Source organism: Gavialis gangeticus, unplaced genomic scaffold, assembly GCF_001723915.1.
Source record: "Gavialis gangeticus isolate Ggan-Ray unplaced genomic scaffold, GavGan_comp1, whole genome shotgun sequence".
Classification (NCBI taxonomy): Eukaryota; Metazoa; Chordata; order Crocodylia; family Gavialidae; genus Gavialis; species Gavialis gangeticus.
Window position 1 is genome coordinate 21,728,987 of NW_017728996.1, and position 11,325 is coordinate 21,740,311.

General features: G+C 46.8%; 1 protein-coding gene across 3 annotated transcripts in view; it reads right to left on the bottom strand.

Moving 5' to 3' along the window:
- The window catches only part of SH3GL3 (SH3 domain containing GRB2 like 3, endophilin A3), a 137,122-nt gene that overhangs the window by 18,561 nt on the left and 107,236 nt on the right, over positions 1-11,325 (bottom strand). For all 3 annotated transcript variants that reach the window (XM_019504120.1, XM_019504122.1, XM_019504121.1), the window contains 3 exons: positions 6,098-6,241; positions 2,677-2,810; positions 1,006-1,164 (listed from right to left, as the gene is read on the bottom strand). In XM_019504120.1, coding sequence (XP_019359665.1) covers positions 1,006-1,164; positions 2,677-2,810; positions 6,098-6,241 — 437 coding nt within the window. The remainder of the gene's footprint in view (positions 1-1,005; positions 1,165-2,676; positions 2,811-6,097; positions 6,242-11,325) is intronic.

Consider the following 11,325-nt stretch of genomic DNA (forward strand, 5'->3'; position numbering starts at 1 on the left):
GCAGCCTGTCCCATGCACATCCTGAGGCACATGCCCCCCCACCCATGCCCTCCCAGAATGAGTGCAGTGGCATGAGCTACTCCCCCTCCCCACACCCCCTAGACTAGTCGTGGCTCCATCCCACACCTGCCCCACCTTGGCAGGGCAGCACCTACCCAGTCACACTCCCTCCGTCACCATGGGGGGTGTTGACCTGCCCTCCCCTTTCCTCTTTCACCACAACAGTCCTACCGGCTGCATGCAGCTCTCCAAGCTGCTGGGCTGTGGTCCTTGCTGCCTGCATGCTACACTAGCTACATGCATGCACGGGGATTTCTCAGCCAAATTATCAGCCACATCAGGCCAATTTCCAATATAGTCAATTTTCTTAACATCAGTGCTGATCCGATATTGGACCAATGCACTGGTGCACCTTTAGTAATATACAATTTTCTCTTTCCATAACACTCCCAAATGCAATTTTATTCTTTTATGGCAACCCAATTAATCCCTCCCTTTACACTTAAAACTGACAGCCAATGTAAATGGCCAGAAGTTCTATGCAATTTTAGCCATAATTTGATGGTCTGCTTGAACTCTGATTACCTGAGTAAAGCCCCAATAAACCAACTTTGTGCAGGGGCCTTGCATAGAGCTGGTAGGGGAATCCTGCCTTCTAAGTCAGTAGCCAGTAGGGGTGTGCGAAGCTTCAGTTGCTGACTTGAATCGGAGGAGATTCGGCCAAATTCGGTAGCATAGATGAGTAGCATAAGCTTTTGTGAGCCCTAGCTCACTTCATCAGATGAATTGAGTCATTTAACAGCAAATGATTATTGGAGCTTGGGTACTGTACACAGATAACTGGCCCTGGAACATGGAGTATCCCTGAAACTGTCTCCCCTACAGCTCTCAGGTATGTCATGATTTTGGTTTGCAGCTAAAAGAGTTAGACAGGTTGGTTACTCCTGACAGACAGGCTCTTCCTTCCAGAAGGTTTACAGGACAGGAAGCAGGAGGACAACTTACATCATTTTCTAAGAAGTTGAACATGCTTCTTTCTGCCAGCTCTTTTGACTCCTCAAATTTTTCTACCGCTTGTTTAACTTCTTCATCTGGTATCTTCCCTAGGCGCTTCTTTTTATAATCATAATCCAAACGCCGGCCTTCTAGTTTCTTCAGGTGATGCTAAACATTGCAGAACATTTCCCATTAGGTCCAACGGAGGCAAACCCAAACAGACATGTTATGATTTTGTAAATAGTTCTTGATTATGGATACAATTACATTAATTTATATAGAATCACTGAAATGTAGAGCTGAAAGGGATTTCCAAGAGATTATCTAGTCCATCCCCTGATCCAAGGCAACATCAAATATACCTTGGCCTTCTATACAGTATAAATACTTCTCTGAAAACTAAAACTACACAGACACCAAGAAAGCAGCATCTGTTAACGTTTCAAGAATTGTTTACCTTAATTTGTTGTTCAATACATCCATCTCATGGACTTTACTAAATGTGCAACAGCTTCACTGTGTCTAAATTAGAAGCAGGAAATAGCCTGTGTGCGCTGTTTTCCCATTTACATTTTGGCTATAATTCAGTTTCAAATGTTAAATTATTTGCAGTACAACAACTGCAACTTAAAGGGTCTTTCCCCCTCTCATTCCATGAGTGCATCTCCAACTAACCCTCTCATTCATGAATTTTTCAAAAGGCATTAATTGAACATTACTGTATGATACCTTACATTCCTATAAGGTACCTCAGAACAAGTTTTCCTGATGCAAAAAAATCCTGGGTTTGAGAGACTCAATATAGAGTGAAAGTGGTGATGCAGGATGCTCTTTAAAACACAAATTAAATGCTTATTGTTTTCCCCTTTCAAAACAATGGCTGAGAATAGAATCATCCATCATATGAGACATGCAGCCATTGGGACATTACTGCCTCTGCCATTTTATTTGTGGACAATTTTCTAAATCCATTTGTGTATAAACAAATAACTTTATATTGTGTGTTCCATCAGGATTTTAGCTTGCTTGTTACCCAAACTTACAGGAATCTGAAGGTTCAGATTTAACCTATGCCTGGTTTTCTTCTCATTTGTTACATCATAAACAAAACTGTTGAAAAAATACTGCTAAAGACTAAAAATTCACTCCTTAGTATCCTGGTTTTTGGTACAGTGCTTCATGATATTCAATGTTCATATTCCTTGACACAGATAAGATCACTCTGTGGTTGTCCTAAATAGCCTATAAAAGTAACCTTATTCAACCCTGTTTTAGAGCTAACTCCACAGTGAAGGAGCTAGAGGAAACTTAGAATGTGACAGGCAACTCAAAACAAATAATAATGAAATCACACCCCTCACCCAGGCTCAGAACAATTAATGAACCAGATTAAAATAAGCAGAAAAAATACACTCTCTCTTTATTGTCCATACTGTACTGAACTTTATTGTGGTAGGTACATGGAGTAAAGCAGATGACAGGAATGTACCCTAACATTCATTTTTAGTTGATTCCATGTTTTCCCAGTGAAAGCAATGATGCTTAACGTATGATAGTCTAATACAGGTAATTTTTCTTTAAAAACAAACAAAACAAAACAAAACACCTAGATTTCTGATTACTTTTTTTACTCATTTCTTTCAGTGGGGAAAAAACAGGTTTCTATCTTCAAAAACTCACCCCAATCTCTTTTAAGTCTTTGTCCTGTAATAATTGCAGAGGATCAATGAAGTTTTGTTTGACATTGATATCAAGAGAGTCCTTCACCTCTGCCATCTGCTTCATGCTTTCACCAACATCCATCAGTGCAAGGCCTACAGTGAAGAAAATGCTACTTGTATACCAAGATTACCATTACATGTAAAATTACAAAAGACATGGTATTCAACAATGCATAAAAGTGTTTGTAGTACATTCTTTAAGAAGTAGTGCCACCCTGCCTCCTGTCACTTGTGCCCCCTTTAACTCAGTGCCCAAGGTTCACATCCCAAGCACACCAGCTGCCCGTTCTCCTCATGGCACATGGGGCAAGGGTTGGCCACTAGAACTAGAACTAAAAGAAGTTTGTCTTAACCAATATTTTCATTTTCCATCTTTTTCTGGTATCCATCCATGCAAATTACTGTCTTCCTGCATTACAGTCTCCATTCTTGAATGATTTGAATCGTATACACAGCTTCTTCTGTGGGTCCTTCTCCAGTTAAGTAGAGCCCCAGGGGGGAAAAAAAGTCACATGACCAAAAGATTCAGTATGTCACTTTCACAGCATTTGTAATACCTACAAGGCTTGAGAACAAGAGCTCTCAAACAACAGACGTGCAAACAAAACAGTGCAAAGACAGTAAGTGATCATTTTAAGAACAAGAAACCAAAATGGCCAATTCACATATTTGTGCTGATACTATTAGATGACAAAAATGTGAATACATCATGAACTTATACTTTTGCGAGTCTCTAATTCATCCCATTTTTAATGTATTGGTTCTCTGGCCAAAATTGTTGCTAGTATTTGTAACCAGAGGTAATAATAAAAATGCAAGCATTCTTATTAGTGTTCCTGGTTATTTCTTAAGTCCGTAGAACATGATCAAGTGTGTGCACATAGCACATTTTGTTTGAAATTTCATCTCTACACTGGTTCCAATCTGTAACCCTATTATTCCGGCAAAAGTATACAGAGCTCATGTCTTGTGTTGCTCCATCTCATTCATAGCTAGGAGAATAAATAAGCCTTAAGAGAATAACAGTGTCCTCAACAACATGTTTCTCAGCCTGGAAATCAAAATCAGCCCTTGAGTGATAGGTCCCCTGTGTCCATCTAGTGGTTTTTGTTTCAGCATGGCCATCTTATGCAATATTACCAAAATTAACTTAAGTCAAGTCATAAAATCCAACCAATTTTGGGACTCGTCCATGCATCTGCCATGGCCAAATTAGCTCACAGTGTTTATTGAATAATATCTTTCCACTACTACACCCCAAAGAATTGTATCGTAATGAATGTGTACAAGCTGGCCCAATTAAAACTGCACAGATTGCCTTAACCTTGGCACTTCCTAATTTGACGTGTTGGATGTGCAAACTTAATAATATTTTTTTAATGTAGTGCGTGCAACATTTCCAAGGTTGAAGGGAAGCTGGCTCTAGGAGGCACATTTCCGTCTAGTAGAAACCTGATCCCTCCTACCCATTGCTTCCAACCAGCTCTGTCCCAATCTAGTATCATCTCTACCTGTCTCCTTGTCAACCCAATCTCAATCCACTCCTCAAATTTCTCATTTCAGTCTGTCTGTCTAGACAGTTGAAGTCTCCCTCTTCAGGCTCCTAGAAACCATCTTCCTTGGCTTTCCAATCTCTTCCTCTTTTCCATAACTACTTTGAGTTGGTGCTGAGTTGTGTTTAGGTTGACTAGTCTGAGTTAGTCAACCTAAATTAAGGCATTTCCTAACCTTTGAGAACTTGTTCAGCCAGTTCTTGTGTCTGTGGCTAGCAATTCCCAATTCCTTCCTCTGGGCTCCTTATCTGATGTCTTTCTCCTCTCTATGCTGGCTTTCAGTCACAGTTTCTTTCTTCAAGCTCCTCATCCAGTCTGAATCCATCCTCCAGATCTTAGTCCCACTCTCTGCATCCAGGAGGTCCCAGATCTCCCCTCTATTTCAGCTTCTTCTCAGATCTGTTCTCTCTCTCCCATCACCCTGTTCCTTCTACATCCATTCTTGCACTAGGTGCCCTTAACCAGCCAGTTTCAGTCCCCTTTCAATAAGTAGCGCTCTGTCCGATGTTTCCTTCTCTAGCTTCCTCCCTGTCATCTAAGTGTTACTACCAGCTCTCCTACCCGAACAATTCCAACATGCCCTTCCCCTTGGCTCCCCTGTCTAGCCAGTCTTTTTCCCTCCCACCCAGTTCATAGTTGTAGGAAACAGACAGGCATTTGTTCATGTGCTAAAAACTCTTGGCACAGGCAAGATCTTCCTTGTTCAATGGGAGAATGGTAATTCTCCAGTAGAAACCAAACCCCTGTATGTGCCCTTAGTGCCCCTGTGTGCTCCCAGTCTTCCCATTCCAAACTTCCAGCCACGGTTTCTGCCCCTCCCCAGTTACAGTCCAGAGTTGTTCCAATATATTCCTTCATTTCCCCACGGTCCAACATTTGTTTCCTCCGCATTCCAATAAGACTGCTTCCTCCTTCGTACTGTCTGGGTACAAATGTGGGGGACAGGAAGGGATGGTACTTTCAGCACAAGACAAACAGGCTTTCTGCATTTAGTTCTGGTGGCTGGCTCCTCCCTGTCCTGGAACAGCCAGAAGCAGCAATTGTAGGAAAATGAGTTCCAAGGCCCACACTTCCAAGCTAGAATATCCTCCATGGATATATTCTCTGTGGATATAGTCTTGTGGATATAGTCTCTGTGGAATATCCTCTGTGGATTTATTCTATGTGGACAGCACATGTCCAATCAGGTCAACAATCTACTGATAAATTAGGACATGCTCAATGAATATGGACTCTTTAGAGACTGCAGCCCTTTTTCCAAAGACTTACAACTTGGCCAGTTTCAGGTGACTTGCCATGGAGATGGCAACAAAAGGCACTCTACCACATAAAGGACATCACTCTCACCATCAACTTCCAGCTCCCTGTGTCAAAGCTTGGGGACACTAGCACAGTTCAAAAATAAAAGTTATAATATTGTTTTTCGATAAACAACATTTTTTCCTGCTCTTATTCTTGAGGACAGCTGTACCCATTTTGGTTGGCATTTAAATAAACAAATTAATCAGTCTGAGGCAGGTGCCCACCATGAAAAATATCAGCTGAAATAGTTGAAGTCCAACAAAACTATAAGCAGTTTAAACAGATGCTCACAAGAAGCGGTCAGTAACCTTACTAGCAGGCAATGACATCAGCCCTCCCTATAAGATAGCAAAATACATGCTTGGAAGTATCACATGATATTTATTCCACCTCTGACATACGATCATTGGACTTTTATTTTGTCAACTTACAACTGACAATTGTCAGCAACAACACACATCTAGGTAGTATTATTCTCCATGCAAGGAATATAGAGATACTCACAAGAGAGTTACTCAAACTTACCAAATGTAGAATCATCTCCAAGTTCTCTGCCAAACCGCAGCATACAGTCCCCCAGTAGCCCTTCTGTTTGGGGATATCCTGTGGTTTTAACTTGGCCTCTGATTTTTGACATAGTGTTCAACATTCCCAGTTTAGCTCTGTATGCTTAAAGGCAAATGAATGAAAAAGTGTCACTTTACAGGATTTTCTCTAAATAATACATTATTTGAAAGTTTCGGACAAAAATAATTTCAGGAAATAATTGTGTTTTAGAGCAATGTGTTTTGATCACTTCACTGAAAGTTAAAAAAAAAAAAAAAAATCAAGATGTGAAAGATGTTTTCATTGGATATATGGATCACCCGACTGTGTCAGTTATCTAATTGGATGAAGAATAACATGACTCTTACATGCAGGTCTCTATTTTGAAAAGTTGTCATCTTTTCTTGATGATCCTATTTCACCTCTGTGATGCTTAAGTGGATTCAGGTGTCCAAAAATTTGAGTCAAACCATGAATATAGTGTCTTTTGTAACACTCTGAAGGCACTTAATACCTTATAACAAAAGTACCTTAAGCGGGAAGGAAGAGGAGGACCCAACCACCTTTTGCATCAATGGTTTTTTGGAGATTTGAGCAGGGAGTTCAGGACTGTCCAATCCACTTAGACACTTTGTACACAGAATAGGATCTGATCCCAAATGTATATGAAAGCAGCCACAGTCATTTCATGTTTTCATTTAAGTGAAAGGTTGCAGAACTCCTCCCCCTTCAAATGCTTGGCTCCGCTAGAACATCAGCTAGAATGGCTTGATGTTCATAGATGCATAGATTCTAGGGTCAGAAGGAACCTCAGTGGGCCATCTAGTCCAACCCCCTGCCCCTGGCAGGCAAGAAAGGGGTCACCAAACCTGGGGTCATGTGAACCCAGCCATGTGCCTGTCCAGTCTCCTCTTGAAGACCCCCAAGGATGGGGCGAGCACCACCTCCCTTGGAAGCCCATTCCAGATCCTGGCAACCCTGACCATGAAGAACTTTTTTCCTAATGTCCAATCTAAACCTTCTCTCCAGTAGCTTATGGCCATTGTTCCTTGTCATTCCAGGGGGTGCCCTGGTAAACAGATCGTTGCCTACTTCATGTTGCTTTCCCCTTATGAATTTGTACGCTGCCACAAGGTCCCCCCTCAGCCTCCTCTTGGAGAGGCTGAAAAAGTTAAGGTCCCTTAGCCTTTCCTTGTCGGGCCTTCCCTGCAGGCCTCTAATCAGACAAGTGACTTGTCTTTGCTCTCCAGGTTGTCCACATCCCACTTGAACAGCAGTGTCCAGAACAGGACTCAGTACTCCAGCTGCAGCCTGATCAGTGCCGCATAGAGAGGGAGAATCACCTCCCTGGACCTGTTTGTGAAGCACCTACGGATGCACGACAAGGCGCAATTGGCTCTGCCGACTACTTCATCACATAGATGACTCATGTTCATCCTGGAGTCAACAGTGACTCCAAGATCTCTTTCTGCCTCAGTGGTGCTAAGAAGGTCGCCCCCCAGCCTATAGGTATGATAGCAGTTCTTTCTCCCCACATGCAGCACTTGGCACTTGTCCTTAATGAATTGCATCCTGTTGCTCTCTGCCCACTTCCCCAACCTATCTAGGTCAGCCTGGATCTGGTTCCTCTTCTCCAGGGTGTTAGCTTCACCCCATATTTTTCTGTCATCTGCGAATTTGGACAAGGTGCTTCCCACCCCCTCATCCAGATCACTGATAAAGATGTTGAACAGCATCAGCCCCAGCACTGAGCCCTGAGGGACTCCACTGCCCACATCTTTCCAGGTTGACACTGATCCATCCACCACCAGTCTCTGAGTAAATCCTTGAGCCAGTTTGCTACCCAGTCTACCGTATAATCATCCAAGGCAAATCTCCTCAGTTTATTTATAAAGATGGTATGGGATACCGTGTCAAAGGCCTTCTCAAAGTCCAGCTAGATAACATCCACCTCAACTCCTGGTGGACTCAATTCCTGGACATGTACTAGAGGCACAGATTTTTGGGGGGGCGATAACTTTTACTGGACTAACTGCATAGCTGGGAGAGATTTTTAGACAAGCTATGCCAGCGCGTGAAATGGAGGGGGAGGAGGGGGCACTTACTTGTCCCCTCCTTCAGTGGGGGAGAAGGACCCCCCCCACCCCCCAAGAGCGGTGCAGCACCAGCAGGCACTTCTGCACATGCATTCAGTTTAAAAAGGGCCCAGCAACAACGGAAGCTGCACTTCAGTCCCGGCTCTGGCGCTAGACACATGGGTACAAGCCCATTGCACCCCTGTGAGCCCAGGGACCCCCCAAAAGACCCCAGGACCCCTGACGAGCCCCAGCCTGCCCGCAGGTAAGCAGGGGCCTGTGGTGGGAGGGACATAGCCCAGCTGCAGCAAGGCAGCTGAGTGGAGCCAAGGAGGGTCACAATCACACTCCCCCCCACCCGGCTTCTACTTAGTCCAGCCCCACAGGGAGCCACGTCATCGGGCTGCTGGGGGGCAGAATTACCTGCCCCTCCTTCAGTGGGGGAGGGAGGGACCCCCCTTAACCCCCCAAGAGCGGCATGGCACCAGCGGGCCCTTCTGCACACACGCACAATTTAAAAAGTCCTGGCAATGGCAGAAGCCACACTCAGGTCCCGGCTCCAGTGAGACACATGGGTGTAAGCCCGTTGCACCCCTGTGAGGCCAGGGACCCCCCCAAGAGACCCCAGGACCCCCAAGCCCTGGCCTGCCCATAGCTAAGCAGGGGCCCATGGTGGGAGGGACGGAGCTCAGCTGCAGGGAGGCAGCTGAGTGGAGCTGAGGAGGATCATGCACCCCTCCTTGACTCCTACTTCACCCAGCCCCCCGGGGAGCCGCACGCCCAGAGCCTCATGAACAGGATGTGCAAACAGGTGCACTTCTGGGCCCGGTGTGCAAGTTTAGTGCAGGAGTTTGCACAGGAGGGTGAGCGGGAGGTCCTGAGGCCCTGCCAGTGAGCCCCCAGGGAAGGCAATCCCATCAGTAGCCAGACTCCCAGTGGCACAATGCGGATGGGCACACGCTGCACCCCGGGGTCCCCCTGGAGTCTGCGGCCTCCCCCTCTGGCACCTCAGAGGCGTCCACCCAGACAGAGCCCGTGGTTCCAGGCTCCACGCAGATGGAGACCCTGGCTCTCGGCTGCAAGGGCTGCCTGGCACATTTCCAGGATCATGGGACTGGGAGCATGGCCAACTCCCCTTGCAAGGTTTGCTCTACCTTGGAGTCTCTGGGGCACCAGATAGAGGAACTCCAGGTCGCAGTCCAGAGACTGTGTGCCATCAGGGATGGCATCAGGGATGGCGAGCAGGAGATAGACTCCTACTGCCAGGCCCTTCACCCCCTGAAGGGTAAACCAAGGTCACCTTCCACGACAAGGGAGGACTCAGGGATCTCCCATACTGTCCAGCCAGGGGGTTGGACCAAGGTGGTCAAGGGCCCCAAGGCCCACCGCACCAAGGTCCCCTACCCTCTGGGGCTTTGCAACAGGTACGAACATCTTGCAGCCCCAAGCGAGTCTGCAGAGATGCCAGCTCCTGAAGACAAGGGAGGATCACCCACCCCTACTCTCCCCAAGACGAAACGTGGAGTGGTCGTCATAGGAGTCTCCCTCCTGAGGGGGACTGAGGGGGCAATCTGCTGCCCCAACCCCCTATCCAGGGAGGTGTGCTACTTCCCGGGGTCCCACATCTAGGACAGAGTGGAGAGGAGCCCAAAGATTATCCAGCCCTCTGACCACTACCGTATGCTCCTTATGCATGTGGGCACGGATGATATGGCTCGGAACAATCCCAGCCAGGTCATGAGGGACTACAGGGCTCTGGGAGTGGGGCGTGCAGGTGGTCTTTCCCTAGCTCCTCCCGGTTGTGGGTCATGGGCTGAGGAGGCAGAGTCGGGTTGAGTTAGTCAACCAAAGACTGCGGCACCGATGTCATCGTGAAGGCTTCGGCTTCCACAATCACAGTCCACTCTTTGGTGAGAGAGACAGCGAGCTGCTGGGAAGAGACGGCCTCCACCTTACTGTGCTGCGGAAGAGGCTTTTCTCAGCCAGACTTGCTGACCTGCTCAACTGGGCTTTAAAACTGAGCCCACCGGGGGATGGGGGGACTACCGCCACTGCAAGCCCATTGGGCAGCTTTTGCAAAACCAGCAGGCTAAGGCACTCAAAGGAACCCACCCCTACCCCAGCCCCAGAGTCATCCGTAGGGAAGGCAAGGCCAGGAGCTTGGGGACCAAACAGGAGGAACAAGGATTACGATCTCATAGGGATAACAGAGACCCGGTAGGACTCCACCTATGACTGGGCCACAGGTATAGATGGCTATACCTTGTACAGGAAAGATCATGTGGCAAAAAGAGCAGGGTGGGTTAACTCTCTATGACAAGGAAAGCTACGCATCTCTGCAAGCTGACATTGGCACCCAGGGGGGACGATGTGAGACTCTCTGGGTTAAAATCTATGGCAAACAAGGCACAGGGGACACAATGGTGGGAGTCTGCTACAAACCTCCTAGCCAGGATCAAGAGTTTGACCAGGAATTTGCCAGAGAACTGGCTGAGGCTGCACGCTCCCAGTCCATGGTTGTCATGGGCGATTTCAGCTACCCTGACATCTTGTGGGAAGAGCACTCAGCCACATCCAAATGGTCGCAAAGCTTCCTCATGTGTGTGGATGAGCTCTGTCTGACTCAAGAAGACTACGGACCAATGACAGGCAAAGTGCTGCATGACTTAATCAGTGACCTAATGATCAAGGGAAGCTGGGAGACAGCAACCATGAGCTGATCAATCACCTTTACCATCCATTGTAAAGCTGGCAAGTCAGACAGCAAAGCAGAACTCCTCGACTTCAGGAGAGCTGACTTTGACAAGCTCAGGAGGCTTGTTGGTGAGGCACTAAGGGACCTCAATCCAAAGGGGAGGGGAGTTCAGGAAGAGTGCCTGCTCCTCAAGGAAGCGATCCTGGAAGCTCAAGCAATGCCTATCCCATCTCAGAACAGGCAGTGTGGGTTAGTTGGAGGTAGGTCTTGCCTGACCATTCTCATCTCATCCCAGACATCTGCTGGGAAGAGCAGTCAGCTAGGTCCGAGCGCTCACGTAGGTTCTTGGAGAGAGTCCAGGACCTTCATCTAACCCAGGAGGTGCACAGCCCCACCAGGGGGGATGCCTTGTTGGACTTGGTGTTGGCCACGGGCGA